Consider the following 23980-nt stretch of genomic DNA (forward strand, 5'->3'; position numbering starts at 1 on the left):
CTTTGTTGTTCAAAGGAAACACAGTTTGTTATCGCTAAAACACAACCCTTAGCGCCCCTAACCCTGTTGTTGCTTCGGCAAACATACACTCTGGCCAGACCTTTTTTTTTTCTCCGTTTCCTTTCTTCTCTGTTTTGGCAATGTTACACCGCTCCACCTTTGTGACTGAACTGAAACATTATAAGAATCCTTGTGTCATAAGCGTTTGAATCAATGCATGCACAGACGCACTGTGCATTGAAATTCAGTGCCCCCCCCTCTCTCTCTCTCTCCCCACCCCCCTCCACCCCACCCGTTTTGGAAACTCTGAATTTCAAATTTATTTCTCTATGTTTTAAAACTAAACAACAATGTGGATGGTCTAGAGATAACGCGTCCGCCTATGAAGCGAGAGAATCTGAGCGCGCTGGTTCGAATCACGGCTCAGTCGCCGATATTTTCTCCCCACCCCCCACTCCACAAGACCTTGAGTGGTGGTCTGGACGCTAGTCATTCGGATGAGACGATAAACCGAGGTCCCGTGTGCAGCATGCACTTAGCGCACGTAAAAGAACCCACGGCAACAAAACGGTTGTTCCTGGCAAATTTCAGTAGAAAAATCCACTTCGATAGGAAAAATAAATAATACTGCACGCAGGAAAAAATGCAAAAAAAAAAAAGGGTAGCGCTGGGGAGAGCAGCCCGAATTTCACACAGAGAAATCTGTTGTGATAAAAAGAAATACAAATACAAATATAAAAAAATAAATAAAAAAGAAGAAATAAAAGAAGAAATACAAAACAGACAAGCAAACAGCCGCACCGACTGACGCGAACGACCGATGATAAGCAGAACACTACATGCAGCAGCAGCGTCTTGCCTAAGTCCATACATATCGCAAGCGAGACACGGTGCTTGTGAGGCGGCAGTGTCTGCAGCAGATACCAGAGTGTCTGGTGTCAAGTGTGGCATGGCATGGCATGGCATGGCATGGCATGGCAGGGCATGACACACACCTGGTGGTTGCCATCACCCATAATTACAATCAGGGGCAAGCAGCCTCCTACAACACTGCATGTATGGTGCAACGGGGGGCAGAGGTTAACGAGGGATGTTTGTTGCAAACACAGCAAGACGTAATTAGGAAAAAAAACCACGGGTAATAAAATAGATCCCGTTACAAGCTATCAACAACAACAACCACAACAACAAAACACCAAAAAAACCTCGCATGAACAGAATAACTCGAGATGCAAAGTGAGTGACTGGTCACCAGACAAGCTGGACACGAACTGACTGCCCAGCAACTGTCTCGCACACTCACTCATACCTCTAACGTGGTGCTCTTTCAAAAGTGGAACTTCGGGGTCTGGTGACTGCGTTGGCGCTGTGCACTAAGGCTCAGGCGCGCGCGCGCACACACACACACACACACATGCACACACACTCATACGCACACACTCACACACACGCACATATACACACACTCACTCACACGCACATATACACACAAACTCACACACACACTGAACACACACACACACGTGCACACACGCACACACATTCATACGCACATACGCATACACACACACTCACACACACGCACATATACACACATGCACACACACACACGCGCACGCACACACACACACACACACACACACACTGAACACACACACACACACACACACGCACATATACACACACTCACACACACGCACATATACACACAAACTCACACATGCACACACACGCACACACACACACACGCACACTGAACACACACACACACACACACACACACACACACACACACACACACACATTTTTAAGCAGTGAGAAAGGGGCTGAGAGCACTCACAACAAACAGGAAGCCCAACAGCAGCTGATTCACACGCACATGCCCCCCCCTCCCCCCTCCCCCCGTCTCTTCTCCTCAAGCATCACACAATCAGGTAACTGAGTCCACTCCGGAACATGTGCACCCACAGCGGAGCCTGAGCCAGCTGAACCCTGCCAGTGCTCAGTGACTGGCGCTCAGAAGTACAGCGACTCATAACAGCAAAGTGAGCGTGCACCGACTCTGCATGCAACAGTTCGTGCAGTCAGTATAGATAGGGGCACGTGCCTTTTCTCCCTATGAACAGTGTGGTCGTAGCAGTGAACGTTATGAGTTCTACAAGAAATTGTGTCTTGATTCGTTTACTCACAGACAGAATATATATGACAATACTAACAACAACAACAACAATGATAATAATAGTAGTAATAATCATAGTCACAAAAATAACAATATCATAACGAGAATACATTATGATGATCTACTTTGCACCACACAAATACTTTCCGATACTGACTACTAATTTTTGTTGCGTTGCGTTGCAATGCGGAGCACATCATTACGCTTCACTTTTAATGACATACCACAGATTTCTCTGTGTGGAGATGGGACTGTTTTCTGAGAACATCTCTGTCGCCTCCGCCGTGCAGTATAACTCATTTTGTTTCCTGTTTCTTAGAAATACACAAACCATGTGTAACAGATTATATTACATGTCCAAATAATCAACATACATACCAAGTGAACACACTCTCAAAAACACCAGCGTCTGATCCAAAGAATCAAGCATAAGCATTCTTGCCACGGACAGAAAAAAGTTGTCAGTCTACAATCTTCTTGGTTCAGCGGAATCCGAAGATGGCGCAGTTTTGGTGGGAACGCCAAGTGGGTTTCTGATTCCAATAGTGGAAGCACACAGGTGCAATGTGAAAATATTCAGAGAGGAAGGTGAGCGCATTGATAAATCAATGGCGGCGGAGAAAGGGAGGAACCACCGAATGGAAAACAACGCAAAACACGGAAATCATGCGTGCAACAAAAAGAACGACCAGCTCCTGGAGTTTTCACGCAATCACCGGCACGTGTCAGATCTGTTTCGGACGACACGCTTCACGAGACCCAAGCCTTGAAGAACTCGTCCTTAAGGGACGGGTTTTAACAGAAGTCAGTCAAACTCAACTCCAGACACGCCGCGGGAGAATCGGTGAGGTGTTGAAAATCTGATCCCGTGTTCAATCACTGGTGATCGGAGTTCCAGGCCGCGTTCCCGTGCTGTGTCAATGGCAAAGACGCTTCGACTTTCCACACTCTACTATGGTGTGAATGGGTCTCGGACTTCCATCGCGAAAGCTTAACTCTTTCCATACGAACGGCGAAAGAGACGACGTTAACAGCGTTTCACCCCAATTACCATCATCAAAATATTGCAAGCGGAAGGCTCTTATACTGAAGACGTGAATGTTGACAAAGAATACAATTCTGACGACGGAAGCTAAAGGCTGGGTCATTCAGACACCCACTGGACATCCGAGGGGTCTGTGTAGAGGAGAAGAGAGGACTGGCCGTACTGAGTGAGTTAAAAGCGGTGGACGGAGTGGACTGGGTCCCGCCTTTCCACGCCGAGCCCTTTTGGACACAGTAAATGTGGATTCACTATCCCTGGGGCCATAAAAGGCTACGTGACTTGATAACGTTTTGAGGACGACAACAGAGAGTGGTGTCCAACGACAGGCATGACGCAACAGACTTGACACAACACAGCCTGTGGCTTAATGAGAACGACAGACTTGACACAGCAGAGCCTGTGGCTTAATGAGAACGACAGACTTGACACAGCAGAGCCTGTGGCTTAATGAGAACGACAGACTTGACACAGCAGAGGCTGTGGTTTAATGAGAACGACAGACTTGACACAGCAGAGCCTGTGGCTTAATGAGAACGACAGACTTGACACAGCACAGCCTGTGGCTTAATGAGAACGACAGACTTGACACAGCAGAGCCTGTGGCTTAATGAATGACAGACTTGACACAGCAGAGCCTGTGGCTTAATGAATGACAGACTTGACACAACACAGCCTGTGGCTTAATGAATGACAGACTTGACACAACACAGCCTGTGGCTTAATGAGAACGACAGACTTGACACAGCAGAGCCTGTGGCTTAATGAGAACGACAGACTTGACACAGCAGAGCCTGTGGCTTAATGAGAACGACAGACTTGACACAACACAGCCTGTGGTTTAATGAGAACGACAGACTTGACACAGCAGAGCCTGTGGCTTAATGAGAACGACAGACTTGACACAGCACAGCCTGTGGCTTAATGAATGACAGACTTGACACAGCAGAGCCTGTGGCTTAATGAATGACAGACTTGACACAGCAGAGCCTGTGGCTTAATGAGAACGACTGACTTGACACAGCACAGCCTGTGGCTTAATGAGAACGACAGACTTGACACAGCAGAGCCTGTGGCTTAATGAGAACAACAGACTTGACACAACACAGCCTGTGGCTTAATGAGAACGACAGACTTGACACAGCAGAGCCTGTGGCTTAATGACAACGACAGACTTGACACAGCAGAGCCTGTGGCTTAATGAGAACGACAGACTTGACACAACACAGCCTGTGGCTTAATGAGAACGACAGACTTGACACAACACAGCCTGTGGCTTAATGAGAACGACAGACTTGACACAACACAGCCTGTGGCTTAATGAGAACGACAGACTTGACACAGCAGAGCCTGTGGTTTAATGAGAACGACAGACTTGACACAGCAGAGCCTGTGGTTTAATGAGAATGACAGACTTGACACAGCAGAGCCTGTGGCTTAATGAGAACGACAGACTTGACACAGCACAGCCTGTGGCTTAATGAATGACAGACTTGACACAGCAGAGCCTGTGGCTTAATGAATGACAGACTTGACACAGCAGAGCCTGTGGCTTAATGAGAACGACTGACTTGACACAGCACAGCCTGTGGCTTAATGAGAACGACAGACTTGACACAGCAGAGCCTGTGGCTTAATGAGAACAACAGACTTGACACAACACAGCCTGTGGCTTAATGAGAACGACAGACTTGACACAGCAGAGCCTGTGGCTCAATGACAACGACAGACTTGACACAACACAGCCTGTGGCTTAATGAGAACGACAGACGTGACACAACACAGCCTGTGGCTTAATGAGAACGACAGACTTGACACAACACAGCCTGTGGCTTAATGAGAACGACAGACTTGACACAACACAGCCTGTGGCTTAATGAGAACGACAGACTTGACACAGCAGAGCCTGTGGTTTAATGAGAACGACAGACTTGACACAGCAGAGCCTGTGGCTTAATGAGAATGACAGACTTGACACAGCAGAGCCTGTGGCTTAATGAGAACGACAGACTTGACACAACACAGCCTGTGGCTTAATGAGAATGACAGACTTGACACAACACAGCCTGTGGCTTAATGAGAACGACAGACTTGACACAGCGGAGGCTGTGGCTAAATAAGAACGACTCGACAGGCATGACACAACAGACTTACACAGCAGAGCCTGTGGCTTAATGAGAACCGTCCCAGGCTAACATGAGCACTCGACAGTAAAGTATACACAAGCCCACAGTTATCAGTCGCGTTTCTATATACTGGCGTGAAGAAGAGAACTCACCAATCAAATGCACAGACATCCAAAATACAGTCCTCAAGACGGCTGGACATTCACTCATGCTCATTCCGCCAACTCTGGAGCACCACACAAAGTCACCTCTCTCTCTCTCTCTCTCTCTCTCTTTGAGGGCTGGATGTAAAAAAGCAGCTGTGCTTACTCCACTACCCTCGTTAACTCACTCCATACGAACGGCGAAAGAGACGACGTTAACTGCGTTTCACCCCAATTACCATCATTAAAATATTGCAAGCGGAAGGCTCATACTGAAGACGTGAATGTTGACAAAGAATACCACAATTCTGACGACGGAAGCTAGAGGTTGGGTCATTCAGGCACGCACTGGACATCCGAGGGGTCTGTGTAGAGGAGAAGAGAGGACTGGCCGTACTGAGTGAGTTAAATAAAAATTCGTTTCGTTTCGTCTCTCTCTCTCTCTCTCTCTCTCTCTCTCACACACACACACACACACACACACACACACACACTCACACACACATTGCCACGTCGATTTCAAGGAAGCGTCACTTCGTTCGGACAAATCCCTATACGCTACTCCACATATGGAAGGCAGATGTCAGACCCGCTCTTTGTCAGGCTTTGGGTGCATGCATGTATTTGTGTACCTGTCAGAGTGGATTTCTTCTACGGAAATTTGCCCGCAGAGAACAACATGCACTTCACTCACACTGCCATGTTTTCTTTCAGTGCGCCAAGTGCTTGCTGCACACGGTACCTCCGTTCATCGTTACATCCTGATGACAAGACGCTCTGTTGATTTTCCAGTCAAACTTGGGAGAAAGGGCGATACTGTTGACTCCAGCCTAGAACATCACACTGAGTAGATACGCCTTTTGACCACTTTTTACCACTTTCCTACACACATACACACACACACACACGCACACACGCACGCGCGCACACACGCACACGAAAGCAAACACACGCACGCGCACACACACGCACACATACACGCACGAAAGCAAACCTGGCACACACACACACACACGCGCGCGCGCGCGCGCGCGCACACACGAAAGCACAAACACACACATGAAAGCACACACACACACACACACACACACACACACACACACACACACACACAAACTGACCTTTTACAGAGTGAAACAGACCTATATATAGGTCAGTATGATACCATCACGTGTACGGACACAGCGCCCCCTGAAAATGATTATAAAAAAAAACCCCAGTGAACCTGCCATTCACAAATGGAAAACACGAAGAAGAAAAGAAACCGCCTTGTCCGTTGCTGCCACCACCGCCACACACGTCCTCATTTCAGTCCAGCACATCGATAAAACGGTCACACGTACACACACACACACACACACACACACACCCCCCAACAAATCGTTCTGCTCTCGAACGAAATTCCCAGCCTCTCTCCCCCTATCGCTATTCAACCTGACACGAACGAGGAGAGATCGCTCTGTTTCCTCCCTCCTACCGTTCACATATCGACAGGAAACCGTGACCAAACATAAACGCACGATTCGCCAACGTCAGGGTAGAAAACTTACAGAGCTGCAGCGCCAAAGTCTTCCCAAGTCAGGCAGACTTACGACCCTTTCTCTCACCCTCTTGCTTCTCACAACGAGCTCTCTCTCGCCCCCCCCCCCCCCCCCCCCCCCCCCCCACACACACACCGCTCACACACACACACACACACACACACACACACACACACACACACACACAATCGATGCCGACTGTGATGGAACTGTGGGGAGAAGTGCTTGGGTGTTGCAGACTCGCTGCCAGGGAACAGAACAGAAGCGAGATGAACGGAGTCTCCACTCAGGCTTTCGCTTGTGGCACTGATACAGACTCTGCTGCCGCGATGGCGAGGGAGAGAGAGAGAGAGAGAGAGAGAGAGAGAGAGGGTGGGGGGGCCGGGGGTGGGGAGTATCGCTTGTAATGTCTTTAACTGGATGTTGTCCGTATGTGTGCGGTTGTAAAATCTGACATTCTCAGTCTGAAAAAGGAATGAATGAAAACACCACTTGTGTTTACTGTTTATATGCACTGTGGGTACTTATTGACAAACAAACGCAGATCACGCTTTAATCCAATCAAAATCAATGTCAAATTTAAAAGCCCTCAAAGTAAAGCATCATTGTATTGTATTCTGGTATCTTTTTCTTTCTTTTTCTGGGGCGTGGGGGTGGGGGATGTGGGGGAGGGGGGAGGTCATACGATTAACAGATTTCTCTGTGTTAAATGTGGGTTTTTCTCTCGGGAGAGTGCAGCAGTTCCCTTCTGTTTTCAAACCTGCTAGTGCATTTTTCTAATATCAAAGAAAGAAATTTCTGCAGAATTTAGGCCAAAAGACACTACCTCTTTGCTGCCGTGGAATTTATTTTTACTGACGCGCGCTAAATACATGTTTTGCAGGGGACCAAGATTTATCGTCTCATTCGAAAGACTGGTACCCAGACCATATCCGAACGTCTAGTTGATTGAGGTGGAAGAGTGTAAAAATCCTGATCGGGTTGGGGAATTGAACCCATGCGTGCGGACACCCGCTTCCTAGTCACTGAAGTGGATTACCACCGCCCCACATACGGTGATGGTATAAAACACCACACGGTCAGAATTATAAATGGTAATTTCATCCTAAAACTCAGCAAAGACTGGCTGGCTTCAACACTTAAAAAAAAAAAATCAAAGAATAAGAAAAACAAACAACCAGCCAACCAAGCGAAAAACTGAAAGAAAAAGAAAAAAAGAACGTGACTGACAAAATTCACTGATCCACAATTCAGTCAATGCCCACATCAGGTTTATTCCGGCAACACTCTCATGCAGAGAAAGCTGTCCTGACAAAAAGTAATACAATACAATACAATACAATACAATACAATACAATACGATACGATACGATACTACAATACAATACAATACAATACAATACACAAAGTGGAGTGATGGTCTAGAGGTAACGCGTCCGCCAAGGAAGCGAGAGAATCTGAGCGCGCTGGTTCAAATCACGGCTCAGCCGCCGATATTTTCTACCCTTCCACTAGACCTTGAGTTGTGGTCTGGTCGCTAGTCATTCGGAATAGACGATAAACCGAGGTCCCGTGTGCAGCATGCACTTAACGCACGTAAAAGAACCCACGGCAACAAAAGGGTTGTTCCTAGCAAAATTCTGTAAAAAAAAAAAAAATCCACTTCGACAGGAAAAACAAATAAAACTGCACGCAGCCGAAAAAAAAAAAAAAATGGGTGGCGCTGTTATGTAGCGACGCGCTCTTCCTGAGCAGCCTGAATTTCACACAGAGAAATCTGTTGTGATAAAAAGAAATACAAATACAAATACGATACGATACGATACGATACGATATAATACAACACAACACGGAGTTTTCGTTCATAAGCTTAGAACGTTTCACATGAAGACAACGTCCACTATGGACATTCTACAAACATCACACAGGCGCTTGAATGGAGTGAGAAACCATCGCTCAAAGCTTTTTTCCCCCTCGAAATGCAGACACACACACACACACACACACACACACACACACTGACACACACACACACACACACACACACACACACACACACACACAGGCAATCACACATTCACACGCATTCATAAACGCACACACACACACACACACACACAACCACGCAACCGCATAAAAAAAAGATTGAAAAACAAACAAACAAACAAACAAACAAAAAGCATAAAACAAAGCCAAACAAACAAATCCACAACAAAATCAGCTGACCACAGCTCTGGTGTGAAGACTGAGTCAGGAACATCACATGGGTGTGTACTTTCAAGAGCGAGTAGACGTCTGAGTGCAAGGCATTCATTCGTCTCTGTCACATTGTTCTCGGTCATCCAATGCATCACGACTCAAGGGAGGTAATTTGGGATCTTAAGTGACCGGCAAACTGTCCATACTTCTTCCCCTTCCAACTCACTCGCACGCTCGCACACACGTTTCCACACACAGCGCGCGATCTCACATGTAAGCGCACGCGCACGTCAAATCAATTTCAATACTAAAAAAAGAAAAACGCACACAAAGACAAAACAAAACAGGAACACACAGAGACACACAGGCACACACAGACACACAGACACACACACACACACACACACACACACACACACACACAGATATACAGATAGATATAGATACACTAACACTCGCGCACGCGCACGCACGGATAGACAGAGAGACGGACAGAGGAAGAGACGAAAACAGACAGATGGAAGAAGATACGGAGAGTACAGGGACAAAGAGTTTGGGGGGACACCATCCCCTCACTGTGTCTGTCTCTGTGTCTCTGTCTCTGTCTCCCCCCCCTCTCTCTCTCTATCTCTCTCTCTCTCTCTCTCTCTCTCTCTCTCTCTCTCTCCCTCTCATAGAGACAGCGACAGAGAGACACACAGACACCGACGGAGACAAGAGATAATGAAAAATTTCCATCCTCCAACTCAAGTTACTCGCTTGAAAAAAAAAAAAGGATTAAAAAAGAGAAGAATAAAAAACCACCACCATCACCACCACCAACAAAATAGCTGACCACTGTCCTCGTGTGAAGAACCAGGGAATCTCATGTATGTATAATCATAAAAGCCGAGTACTAGTTGAAAAGCATTCGTCACTGTCACTTTGTTCTCAACCAATGCATCACAGCTGAAGGGAGGTAATTTGGGCCTTTGATCGGCAAACCGATCACAGTTCTGTCCCTTTTATTCACAAGCCATATGGGTTTTCTCAAAGAGCACACGCGCGCACACACTGACACTGCACTCACGCTCATATTGAATCAATTTCTAGAGTAACAAGATGAAAGAAAAGAAAAAGAAAAAAAGTAGCACACACACACACACACACACACACACACACACACACACACCTATATCTGTGTCTATCTGTGTGTGTGTGTGTGTGTGTGTGTGTGTGTGTGTAGACAGACCATTCCCCCAGGCCCTCCCCATCCCCCAACCTCCCTTCTCTCCACACACACACACACATACAGTAAAGACAAGCCCACCCAACCGAACAGACACACACACACAGACAACCCGAGGGAAATAAACATTCAAGGACCCCTACTCTTGGTATCCTCCACCTCCCCTATTTTTTTCCTAATCTTTTGGGTGGTGGTGGGTGGTGGGGGTGGGGGGTAGAGGTGAGAGTCGGGACGAGGGGGGTAGGGGTGGGATGGGGGAGTTGGAGAGTGGGGAGGAGGTATGAGTGAGTTGAGAGGGGGGTAAAGAGTCTCTGGGGAGTGGTGAGATGGTCCGTGGTGCAGTGAGAAATATAGTAGTGTCGAGTGGAAAAGACCTGTTGACAGAAGCCAGCCCATTGAGGTCAAGTTGTCCAGGGCTTGGATCTCGGTTCGGTGAAGGCTGCATTGCTCGAAGGGCCGGTGAGTTACTGTGTTGCCAGAGAATGTGCAATGCTTCTTCTTCTTGGTTTTTTTTTCTTTTTTTTTTTCATTTCGGCCTCTGGTGCTGTTTGCTCATCAACCGACCAGGTCCATGATACATGGATGAGGCAAAAGGCGTGTGCATTTCTTTTTTTATCTTTTTTTTTTTTATTGTATTTCTTTTTATCACAACAGATTTCTCTGTGTGAAATTCGGTCTGCTCTCCCCAGGGAGAGCGCGTCACTATACTACAGCGCCACCCATTTGTGTGTGTGTGTGTGTGTGTGTGTGTGTGTGTGTGTGTGTGTGTGTGTGTGTGTGTGTGTGTGTGTGTGTGTGTGTTTTCCTGCGTGCAGTTTTCTTTGTTTTTCCTATCGAAGTGGATTTGAAACAGAATTTTGCCAGGAGGAACCCTTTTGTTGCCGTGGGTTCTTTTACGTGCGCTAAGTGCATGCTGCACACGGGGCCTCGGTTTATCGACTTATCCGAATGACTAGCGTCCAGACCACCACTCAAGGTCTAGTGGACGGGGAGAAAATATCGGTGGCGGACGCGTTACCTCCAGGCCATCACTCTCATTAATTACTTTGGTGTGGGCTACATTTTACGTCTTTGATTGTAGAATTATGTGAACTGAGACCAAACAGACAATTTTTTTTTCTAGAGAACATCACGACTACACCATATAAATGCCGCACTGAAAAAAAACAAAAAAACACTTTATTCTGGAAACAAACTGCTAGGTTTTCAGACAAAAAAAAAAAAAGAGAAGAAGGAGAAGAAGAAGAACAAAAAAAAGACTGGCACATCTAAGAGTCGGAAATGAGTGATTCTATTATTGTCCAATCTTTATCACAATAACGCTATTATCCTTGGGATTCATCAGTGGCTTCCACTAAATATCTTCATGCTGATCACTTTACATTGTACAAAATTGTTTTGTATATCTATGTTCCTTGCATTTCATGGAAATATTAACCATCTCAGACGGGTAAAATTTTGAAAAAAAATCCACTTCGATAGGAAAAAACAAATAAAACTGCACGCAGGGAAAAATACAAAAATAAATTGGTGGCGCTGTAGTGTAACGACGCGCTCTCCCTGGGGAGAGCAGCCCGAATTTCACACAGAGAAATCTGTTGTGATAAAAAGAAATACAAATACAAATACAAATTTACTGTGGCCCATTGGATGAAGATGAGGACCCCTAACAAAACAAAACTTGGTCACATAAATCATTCTCCATTCTGCGTTTGGTAGGAGAATAGAATTCAGCTGGACCCCCCGATATCTGATGGGAGCATAGGAAAATCAATAGGCAGACAGGAGTGCTGGACGTACAGATGAGAATATACAGAGCAGAGCAAGTCATTGTTTTTCTATACGTATTACAAGGATATTCCTTTCTGAAGAAGAAAAAGAACCGTGCTATTATGTCGACATACCGAGACATGGGAATGATTCTTTGAGACATAGTGGCAACTGTGTGATACATAATAGCAGACTTTGGTTTGCGTAGTCCTGTGTGCTAAAAACGAACTAGGGGGAAAATTTGGAAGAAAAAAAAGAAAAAAGATCCGTAACACCAGCTGCAGTGGCGCTGTGGCCAGTTTCACCGACTGACGACTGGGTGTTCAGGGATTGGAACCCTGTCCATGGTATAACTATCACGGTGGGACTTTTCGTGGATGGCTCCTGAGAGTTGTATTAGGATCAACCCCCACCGGGTTTCCTGAAATACACTTGTCTTGTCTTGTCTTGTCTTGTCTTGTTTTGTCTTGTCCTGTCCTGTATTACTTTCCCTTGCCTTGTTTTGCTTCACCAAGTCTTGTCTTGTCGAAAAGAGAGAAAACTGCTACCACACAGTCAAGTGATACAGCATGCATGGATTCGTCGTTTCGGGTGTTGCTAAAATGTTTCTGACCAATACTGCACCTACCTACATTTCTCGGGCCTGGTTGAAGCCGGATATAATGACACAGTATACGTGTACTACAGTGCTGTCGTGTAGTCTTAAAGAACTGGGGATCTTCATTGCACCATTATTATCACGTTACCCTCGTAAAAAAAACAAACAAACGAGTCGTGCAGAGAGCAGAACACTAAACTTGATGCCGCATTCATCATCCATAACAACGCTTTTGCTAAGTCAAGATACTCTCACCAGATTCCTGACAAAAATGCACAAGATTCGTGGCAAAAATCATCTGATTAACAAAGTCCTTTACAAAAACAAGTGTCGATCTAGAACCGATTAACAGAAGTCTCAGGTCTGAAAACCTGTTTACATTTCACTCGGGGATCGGTCCCAAGGTACAGCTGTGTGGTAAAGGGATTGATCCAAACTGTAGACGGATACCGGCAAACTGGGAGTTCTTCGCACAACACCTTAGTGTTGTTACATTTGTTGCGTGTGGATATGCTCATTGATCTCTTTAGGCTCTTTTCTTTCCAGACAAACATTTTTTGTTTATAACCAAAACAATCGCAACTGACTTTATCATACATCTTCATTGCAGGGGAATAACATTAATGAGACATCACAGGGAAAAAAAACAAAAGGAAGAGAAAAATGCTTCAAACATTGATATAGGGTAGGTATGGGTAACTGCCAACGATCCAGTCGAAGCAAGCTCAACGTGTGTACAGTAAAGATAATTATTTCGTATGACAGTCAAACGTACTTTTTTGCTTTTGAAGGCTTTCTCCTACTGGTTGCGCCATGGAAAGTTCGTCTGCTCATTCTTTTCAACGTTTTGTGGACGTTTGAAATAGCAAGGGATACCAGAGGGTAAATGCGAATGGGCAAGTGTAACTGCGAACAATGGCTTTGGGTACATGTAGACAATTAAAACAGAAGCAGGTGTTCAACTCATTGTACATAACTTATTATTGGAACATCCCACTAGACTGTTGTATTGTTGGTTTGGATCACACATGCACACAAACACACAAACAGACGTTTAAACACACGCATCCCACATCGCACACAGACACACTGTTTTGAGAGTGCTCAGTAACTGTACACCATCGTTCGCAAATAGACTCACGTCAAAATATCCTATAGTCTAATTGCAAACGACAATATTTTGCAGATTCCTGTTAAAACTGACGTTCTGATCTGTCACCAACATGCTTTCTGGATATCTCCCAGCACTGGTAATGCGCATTCAAAATATCCGATCAAATAAAACTATTTCAAACTGTGTCAAAGTTCAAGTCCTACAACTTGCTTCCCTTGATTTTAGGATTTTGAGAGTACGTTTGTAATCTTGGTCGGCAGTGGTGCGCGAAGAGAAGAAATAGCGCGGAAATAGTCAGAAATAGTTGATGTTTGACTGTTTCTTTGAAATGGATATTCATTAAGGTATAAGGAAAAGGTCGAAGCAGACGTTAAATTGCAAAATGCGACCGTTAGGAACGCTTCGAAGTGGAGCGGTATTCGAATCGTTCGGACTTACACGCTGTTCGAAAGTACCCATACCGACCCTATATATATTCTTTTCAATTACATTAAAACAAATGTTGCCTACGCATAATTTACTATTTCAGCTCTCACTGAAGGACATCATCGACAACACAAGTAAAGCATGCCGAAGAAAAACAACAATAACAAAAACAAAAACAGAAAAACCCAAAACAACAACAACAAACAGAGAAAGAAAAAAAAAACAACAACAACAAAATCAGGCACACACGCACACCCCTTGTGAAGTGGTTTAACTCACTCAGTACGGCCAGTCCTCTCTTCTCCTCTACACAGACCCCTCGGATGTCCAGTGGGTGTCTGAATGACCCAACCTGTAGCTTCCGTCATCAGAATTGTGGTATTCTTTGTCAACATTCACGTCTTCAGTGTAAGAGCCTTCCGCTTGCAATATTTTGATGATGGTAAATGGGGTGAAAAGCTGTTAACGTCGTCTCTTTCGCCGTTCGTATGGAGAGAGTTAACACATGACGCAAGTGACCTAACCCGATCCTGTTAAGGTTCAGCTGTATACCCTCTCTCCACCCTATCTACCCCCCCTTCCCCTCAGGAATTTATACCTTTCAAAGACAACATCTGTGGATTTCTCTGTCTGTCTGTCTGTCTGTGATGTCTTAGAGTACTGAAACTTGTTCTTGATGATATGACCGCTTATTTCTTGTTGTTTTTCTTATATGATCATGTGTATGTACCCCTTCATGAGGGACAACGGTCTATACATGAATAAATTATCCGCATCCGTATCCCCCCCCCCCACCCCCCCCCCCTCTCTCTCTCTCTCTTCGTAACATGCAGAATTATATCGAAGGGTCTAGGCTTTTTTCTTACCTGAATTATTCCACATGTAACCCCCCCAACCCCCACACCCCCGCACCCCTCCCCTCCTCTCCCCACACACACCCTACACCCCCCGCACCCCTCCACCAAATTCTTCGCCCCCATCAACCAACCCCCCACCTCCACCCCCCTCATCCACTCCATTCTTAACACCAATTCCAGCATCGCTGAGCGTGTGAGGGACACTATGCGTTTCAGTCACTGCATGCAGCAAGCAGTTCGCGTCTGAGACAGTCCGCGCTTGTCGCTGTCGTCAGCCTCTTGGGTATTGCACGTGTATAAAGTATTCAGCTGCATGCCTGCTGTATGTAGTCCATGCCTTTATCCTGCCGCAGGTGTGTGTTGTTGGCTTTACGGTTCGTGTGACTTGCTAATACATTTTTTAAATATTTTTTTTATGTCCAAACACCTGTTAAATTTCTAACCGCGACAGATGAAGAAGAACCATGGTAAATTTTGTTCCCACACTTTCTATGCCAACTATGCGATTAGCATAGACAATTGAAAATACTGAAAAAAAAACACACAAAAAAACAGAGGAAAAAATAGAAAGAAAGAAAGAAAGACAAAGAAAGAAAGAAAAAGAATAACGAAAAAGAAGAAACAAAACAAAGTCCCCATGTTCCATCTAATGCACTGTCGTACAGAATTTATTCTGCAGGTGCACCGGAAAACTTCCCAGCAAAAGAAGAAAGCGGAGGTTCAATTTGTCACGTTGCACTGAAAACAGGGACAGCCGTGTCTGTGTTTCTCTACAGGGTCTGACTTGCAGAACACAGGGTCTTCTGCAGGATCACCTGCAGCGAAGTAATTACTCATTCCTCAGCGTATCTGGTGAGTACACGTTGTCATATATCACACTTGTGGACGCACAAGAACATCGAAAGTATGTATATATGTATATCATTCATTCAATCAATAAATCAATCAATCAGTCAATCAATCAACCTCTCTCTCTCTCTCTCTCTCTCTCTCTATATATATATATATATATATATATACATATATACGTATATATATATATATATATATGTGTGTGTGTGTGTGTGTGTGTGTGTGTAGATAGATAGATAGATAAATAGATATATAGAAATACTGATTGATTGATTGATAGATAGATAGATAGATAGATAGATAGATAGATAGATACATAGATAGATACATAGATAGATATCAGTGTATATTCATTGCTTGTATGCTATGCGTTGTATATAAATGCACTTGTGTAAATGACACAATGCGTGAGCACATGTATATGTACGTTAGCATACATGGTCAATTCAAAACCCTGACATTCAAAAAAAAAAAAACTCCTTTAACTAGATGGCCGGCAGACATTATACATTGTCAAATATCACGCTTGTTGGCAAAAATACTACAACTACGTATATTGTATTTCTTTCAGTCACAACAGGGTTTCGTGTTGTTCGGTTTTTTTTTTCAGTTTTAAGTTTCAAGAAGCGTGCAGATTGATCCATATACCCTACACCACGTTTGCTTCAAAACAAAGAGCAGGTGGCTGACCTACACACAAACCCAGCACGCTATCAGACCTTAAAAAAAGACTTCCACTGTACCAGCCTTTAGCTTTGTATAAAAAAACAACAAAAAAACCCCCAATAACACGACAGATTTCTTTGAGTGAAATTCTGGGCACACTCTGCGAAAAGAGTGTGTATCCTCTACCCGTTGCCAACGTTTTCCCTTCTTTATTTCTGTCTGCATGTATAACATGTTTATTTGTTGACCCATAAAGGTTGCTTTAAAAAAAAATCGCCAAGAAACTTCTTGTTGCCGTGGGTTGTTTTACGTACACCAGTGCATGCATGTTGCATTGGGAACTCGGTTTATTGTCTGAGCGGAACGACTAACACTCAGACCACCAGCAAACAAACAAAAAAAAATACACATATTCCTCAAAGTTAGTGAGACACCTCCTGGGGGTTTTCCAGTCCAGAACCTCGTCAGTCGTCACCAACCAGCTCGCTAACCAGTGAACCACGGAGACAGGCAGGCCTGATCACAAACCTGATCAAAATGTTCGGAACATCTTGTTGTTTTTCACGTGTCAAGTCACTGTCGGTACAACAAACACTACTCTGCGTACAGGCCCTGGTATAGACACGGAGAGGGGGATACTTGTCTTCTGTTGTTACCCACCGTTCGCAACGTCCGGTGTCAACGAACGGTTATTTGCTGCGTCTGTGTTTCATGTTTTTGTTTTTTGTTTCTTTGTTTGTTTTGTTTTGTTTGTTTGTTTTGGTTGCTTTTTTTTCTTCTTTTTTTCTTTCTTTATCCCTTCTTTCGTTGTCAGTCTTTGTTTTCTTTCTCTGACTTTCTTTCTTTCTTACTTTCGTTCGTTTTTTTTTTCTTCTTCTTTCAAACGTTTTTTTTTTCTTCTTTTTTTTCATCCATTGCTTGCTTCCTTCTTCCCGTCTATCTTTCTATTTCGTTTTCGTGCAAGCTGCACAAACAATCATCTGTTTCCACTGACTACGGGACTGGCGTCCACCAGCACTTGAGATGCGTATCCTTCTCCCATCAATGTCTATGGTCCTGGGAAGAGCCTCGGGAAGAAAAGAGCAAGAGTGCAGATTTCATATCAGCAGCTTAGAAGATTTCTTTCCAGATTTTTATATATTTTTTATTCCTTCCTCCCTTCCTTTCTTTCGTAGTATCCTACCTTCTTTCTTTTCTTATTTCGTTCTTCCTTTCTTGCTTTCTTTCATTCTTTCTTTGTTGTGTTCTTTTTTTCTTTCTTTCTTTTTCTTTTTTTCTTTCTTTGCTTCTTTCGTTCTTACTTTCTTTCTTTCGCGTTATTTTAATCAGTTCTTTCTTTTTTTCTTTTTTTTTTCTCTCTCTCACAGTTATAAGTTTCTTTCATATATTTCTCTTTTCCCCTTTTGTCTTTTCTTTCTTTCATTCCATCTTTCTTCCTTTCTGTTAATTTTGTTTTTGTTTCTTCAGATCTCCTGTTAAAGTCCCATGACACGCAAATGATTCACGCAGTTCACCAAAGGAGACTGGTGTATCTTACCAGTCATCAGCAAGACGTACATTACGTTCAGTCCTTGCGACAGACAGACGAAAACAATATATACCTCTTGCCTGAAGAAGCTGTTTTTACAGCGAAAATTTGCTGCTTTTTTTTTTTTTTTAGAATACAAGTTTTAAAGACATGAAAAGCCTGCTGTTGTTGATCAATATGTATATATATATATATATATATATATATATATATATATATATAGAGAGAGAGAGAGAGAGAGAGAGAGATGGAGAGAGATACGGATACGGATAGTTTATTCAATAAAGGCCATGGCCCCTCATGAAGGGGGTACAGTGAATCAACATTCAAAATCAAAACCTTACAAATTACAAAAGTAAATGATCAGCTGCAAATGATAATCCACAAATTGGATAATGCACAACTAATAATAATTAACTACATAATACACTGCGAAACTTAAAAGCCTTATATAAGTAAATAGCAAACTGCTTTATAATAGTTTCGTTAGTTGATGACATAAGCATGGCAAGTCGAAATAAAGTAGGGTGTCTATAATGTTTTTGTGGAATCCACTTATGTCTAAGGTCATTCAAAGCAGGGCAACACAACACAAAGTGAAGTTCGGTTTCTTCAGCACGTCTGCATAAAGGACAGCTAAGATCAGAGACACTGGACTTTCGATAACGATAGTTTCAGTTTCAGTTTCAGTAGCTCAAGGAGGCGTCACTGCGTTCGGACAAAACCATATACGCTACACCACATCTGCCAAGCAGATGCCTGACCAGCAGCGTAACCCAACCTTGAAGAAGAGGACATCATCATATACACAGATGGCTCAGTCACCAAAGACCAGTCTGGCTGGTCGATAACGATAATGATGAAGGAATATGTCAGAAATTCCAAATCGGAACCTGGTTGTAATATGTTTCAAATGCTTATCCATTTTCATTGACAGATAAGTAGGAATAGAGTGCTAGAGAGAGAGAGAGAGACAGAGAGAGAGAGAGAGAGAGAAAGAGACAGAGAGAGACAGAGACAGAGAGAGACAGAGAGAGTGTGAGAGAGTCAAAGCAAAGAGCAGAAGATGAGAGGGTTGAGGGAAGGAGGCTAAGTGATACACTTTGAAGTACAAAGACTTAGAAAATTTGATTATTTCTCACTTTTTTCTTCTTCATTATTTTGTTCTTTCTTTCGTTCGTTCGTTACAGCTCAGAACTGTAGAGGCTTGGAAAATTGTGTTGTATTTTTTTCGTACTTCACACTTTCTTTCTTTTGTTCTTTCTTTCATTCATTGCAGCTCAGAAATATAAAGGCTTGGAAAATAGTGGGTTTTTTCTGCTTTACTTTCTTTCACTTGTTCTTTCTTTCTTTCAGTCCTTCATTCCTTATTTGAGTCTTTCTTTCTTTCTCTTTCCTTCTTTCTTTCTTTTGTTTTTTCTATGTCGTTTCCGTGGAAACTGCACATACAGTTATCACACTGTTTCACATTGACCATTAAAAAGCTACGGAATCTACAACCTGAGATACTTATCCTTCCCCCATCAGCATCTATGTTCCCTGTTCGTGCCTTCATACTCTTTAATATGAAAAGAGGATGAAAAAGAGCGAGAGTGTAGATTTCATGACAGCGGCCCAAACCAGTTCTTTCTGAATGTTTCTTTCTTTCTTTCTTTCTTTTGTTTTGTTCGTTCGTTCTTTTTCTCTTTCCTTCATTCCTTCTTTCTTTGATTCTTCTGTTTCTTTCTTTTCTTCGTTCTTTGATTTCTTTTCCCTTCAGTTATTTCTTTCGTTTGATTTCGTTCTTCTGTTCGTTCATTCGTTCGTTCGTTCGTTCGTTCATTCGTTGTAGTTGTTTTTTTTTCTTCATTCCATCTTTCGTTTTAGTTTTTAACCCCTGACATTTCTCTTTTCTTTCTTTTATTCGATCTTTCTTTTTCTTTTTTTCCCTCCTGGCGTTTGTTTCTTTAGATCCCTTTTCAAATTCCAATGACACGCAAATGATTCACGCAAAATCATCAAAAGGGACGGGTGTACCGGTCCTCAGTTTGACCTACATAATGCTCAGTCCTTGCGACAGACAGCGGAGGTGGAAAAAATTGCCTGTTAATATTAATGACTTGTTTGTTTTTAAAGTGAGGGCGGATTTAGGGGGATAGGGAGAGGGGTGGGGGTGGGGGGGGGGGGGGTCTCAAAGTAAAGGGCAGAAGGGGTGAAAGCTTAACAGTCAGTAAGGGACTGGATAAAAAGAGTTGAAAGATTTATGTTTTTCACATAAAAGCACATGAATATAAAGGGGGAAAAAAAAAACAGAGGCTTGATGGCAAGTGTGCGTGCGTGTACGTCGACCTTTCTGTTCGCGAGATAAAGTAATTTCTTTACCCTGTTTTGTTTTGTTTTGTTTTTAGCAGGTATGAAAAAAAAAGCAAAAAAAAGCGTCGTGTTGGGGCTGGTGTGTGGCAATGATGAGAGTGAAGTGAAGCCACCCCCTCCCCCCCCCCCCCCCCTTTTTTTTTTTTTTTTCTTTAGCTCTGGGATTCTTTTTATCGAAGTTTTATTCCATCTCTTTTGATTTATGCGTATTGATACGTGCATTGTCTACATCAGTTCGGTAAACATTATTTATTCATAATTCAAGGTAATAGCCTTTTTCAAGACCGTTTAAGAATCCATTTCTGTTTACTACAGAGTTTGAACTTTTTTTTTTTTTTTTTTTTTTTAGCAGATGTAATGTCATGTATATGGGTCAGTTCGCAAGTCTTAGCACTGACCTCCTTGAAACTGAAACTGAAGCTGAAGCTCCTTCAATCTGTTACCAATGAAATGTTGATTAATCTTTCCAGAGAGAGCAAAGACGCACCAAGTTTGTTCGTTCTCTGAATTGTGTGTGTGTGTGTGTGTGTGTGTGTGTGTGTGTGTGTGTGTGTGTGTGTGTGTGTGTGTGTGTGTGTGTGTTGTGGAAGTCACCCAGAGGACGGTCTCAGCCGACCCTCAGCTGTACAAGACAGACGAACAGACTTGGGGTTCCACACCTGCTGGATCCGCAGACGACCTGCCCCCAGCATGAACAGCAACACAGCACTGTGCGTCACCCTCCTCCTCCTCCTTCTGGCCCTCAGCTGCCGCAGCGCATGGGGGGAGGGCAGCAGTGGTGGAGGGGGGCAGGAGAAGGGGGAGGGGATGCCCATCATCCCCCAAACGCTCAACGACTCCTCCTCTTCAGCAAGGTCCTGCCCTGTGCAGCTGAAGCCGGCAACGTCTGCCTCCCAGCAGCGTGGGTGAGTGGACAGCAAGTCTGTTTGGTTTGGGGTGGATGGGTGAGTGAACAGCTAGTCTGTTTGGTTTGGGGGTGGATGGGTGAGTAGACAGCGAGTCTGTTTGGTTTGGGGGTGGATGGGTGAGTAGACAGCGAGTCTGTTTGGTTTGGGGTGGATGGGTGAGTAGACAGCGTCTGTTTGGTTTGGGGTGGATGGGTGAGTAGACAGCGAGTCTGTTTGGTTGGGGGTGGATGGGTGAGTAGACAGCGAGTCTGTTTGGTTTGGGGTGGATGGGTGAGTAGACAGCGAGTCTGTTTGGTTTGGGGTGGATGGGTGAGTAGACAGCGAGTCTGTTGGTTGGGGGTGGATGGGTGAGTGGACAGCGATTCTGTTGGTTGGGGGGTGGATGGGTAATAGTTCCACAGTTCCTCAATCATGTACCCCACCCCCACCCCTACCCCCACCCCTCACGAACTAACCATACACGCCCCTATCCGCCTTCTTTCTCAAAGATTCAAAGATGAAAATTGATACTTTAACAATCACCAGCATGCTTGATGGGACATTATACAGGATCCCTCCCGGGCGATCTCTGGAGTTGAATTTTGTTGTCAAACACTCACTCACACCCAGGCAGCTTATCAATTATGATTTAACTTGTCTCAATAATCTTGTTCTTTGTCTGGCACTAAGAAGGAGCCCCTCAGTTGTCGCTGTTTAGTGACGTCCCACATGACAAACAAGTTATTCCTGCTGTGACACTGTCCTTCCTGCTGTGACATTGACCTTCCTGCTGTGACACTGTCCTTTCTGCTGTGACATTGACCTTCCTGCTGTGACATTGTCCCTCCTGCTGTGACATTGACCTTCCTGCTGTGACACTGTCCTTTGTGCTGTGACATTGACCTTCCTGTTGTGACATTGACCTTCCTGTTGTGACATTGACCTTCCTGCTGTGACATTGTCTTTTCTGCTGTGACATTGTTCTTTCTGCTGTGACATTGACCTTCCTGCTGTGGCATTGACCTTCATGCTGTGACATTTTCTTTACTGCTGTGACATTGTTCTTTTTGCTGTGACATTGACCTTCCTGCTGTGGCATTGACCTTCATGCTGTGACATTTTCTTTTCTGCTGTGACATTGTTCTTTCTGCTGTGACATTGACCTTCCTGCTGTGGCATTGACCTTCCTGCTGTGACATTGACCTTCCTGCTGTGACATTTTCTTTTCTGCTGTGACATTGTTCTTTCTGCTGTGACATTGACCTTCCTGCTGTGACACTGTCCTTTCTGCTGTGACATTGACCTTCCTGTTGTGACATTGACCTTCCTGTTGTGACATTGACCTTCCTGCTGTGACATTTTCTTTTCTGCTGTGACATTGTTCTTTCTGCTGTGAAATTGACCTTCCTCCTGTGACATTGACCTTCCTGCTGTGGCAATGACCTTCATGCTGTGACATTGTCCTTTCTGCTGTGACATTGACCTTCCTGCTGTGACATTGTCCTTGTCTAAAGTCACGCAAATACTTTCGAGAAAGTACAAACTACGGAGCAGTACTCTGGGACCGATCCCCGAGTGAAATGTAAACGGGTTTTCGGATCTGAGACTTCTGTTTGCACGCGTGCATTTGCGCTTGCACATGCACACTCAAACTCACACACGCCCGTGCGCACGCGCGCACCCACTGACGCACGCACGGACGTTTACGCATTCACTCACTCACTTACTCAATCATTCACACGGACACACACACACACACACACACTCACACACACATACACACCGACACACACACACGCACGCACACACACACACACACACACACACACACACACACAAACAAACAAGCACACACACACACACACACACACACACACACACACACACACACACACACACACACACACACACAAACAAACAAACAAACAAACAAACAAACAAATTAACAAACAAATAAATAAAAGAAAAACCACACACACGTCATCATTTACCTCCATCGATCGAATTAAATCGCTAGTTTCAACACGGTGAACTTTCTCATTTATGCATCGTCCTTTCCCACGTCATACCAGCTCTCCATTCATTCCGAACTAACTGTGATGCCATTCTGTTGGCTATCGCAGACCTCTTTTCTCTGAGTCTAGTTTGCCACAGGAAAACAGAACTTTGTCTGTGCTGTGCCTGGGTCTTCACTTTCTCTTTGATTTTTTTTCCCTTCCTGTGTCCACTTGCGGGAGGAGCTATCCATTCACCGGTTATTGAAGAAGAACGCTACGATATGTTTGTCCGTCTCTCAAGACAGTTTATTCTCGTCAGTCGGGTATTGGCCCTATCCGAAACTTCAGGCCTATCTCCGATGCTGTTCTTTATCATCACAGAATTTTCAAGATTTTTTTTTCTCCAATCCAAGATTTGCCAAGGGGGGAGACAGGGATGTTTGTGCTGTGTGCGTGTGTCTTTACTTTGTGCCCT

The 23980-nt window shown here is 44.2% G+C and overlaps 1 protein-coding gene and 1 long non-coding RNA gene across 5 annotated transcripts in view; one reads left to right on the forward strand and one right to left on the reverse strand.

Annotated features, from left to right (window-relative positions):
• Window positions 1-7107, reverse strand: part of LOC143299222 (uncharacterized) — a 9360-nt gene extending 2253 nt beyond the window's left edge. Inside the window, exons 1-2 of the long non-coding RNA XR_013057496.1 lie at window positions 7041-7107; window positions 6612-6681 (exon numbers count right to left, since the gene is read on the reverse strand). This is a non-coding gene — a long non-coding RNA (uncharacterized LOC143299222). The remainder of the gene's footprint in view (window positions 1-6611; window positions 6682-7040) is intronic.
• Window positions 7108-10793: 3686 nt separating this feature from the next.
• LOC143299112 (uncharacterized) overlaps window positions 10794-23980 on the forward strand; it is a 54145-nt gene continuing 40958 nt past the window's right edge. Inside the window, exons 1-3 of one of the 4 annotated variants that reach the window (XM_076612242.1) lie at window positions 10794-10917; window positions 15903-16075; window positions 21212-21526. In XM_076612242.1, the coding sequence (XP_076468357.1) occupies window positions 21312-21526 (215 nt within the window). In that variant the 5' untranslated portion in view covers window positions 10794-10917; window positions 15903-16075; window positions 21212-21311. Of the gene's footprint in view, window positions 10918-15883; window positions 16076-21211; window positions 21527-23980 lie in introns of those variants that run through there. The other 3 variants (XM_076612243.1, XM_076612244.1, XM_076612245.1) reach the window with 3 other exon arrangements.

This window comes from Babylonia areolata, chromosome 24, assembly GCF_041734735.1.
Source record: "Babylonia areolata isolate BAREFJ2019XMU chromosome 24, ASM4173473v1, whole genome shotgun sequence".
NCBI classification, from domain to species: Eukaryota; Metazoa; Mollusca; class Gastropoda; order Neogastropoda; family Buccinidae; genus Babylonia; species Babylonia areolata.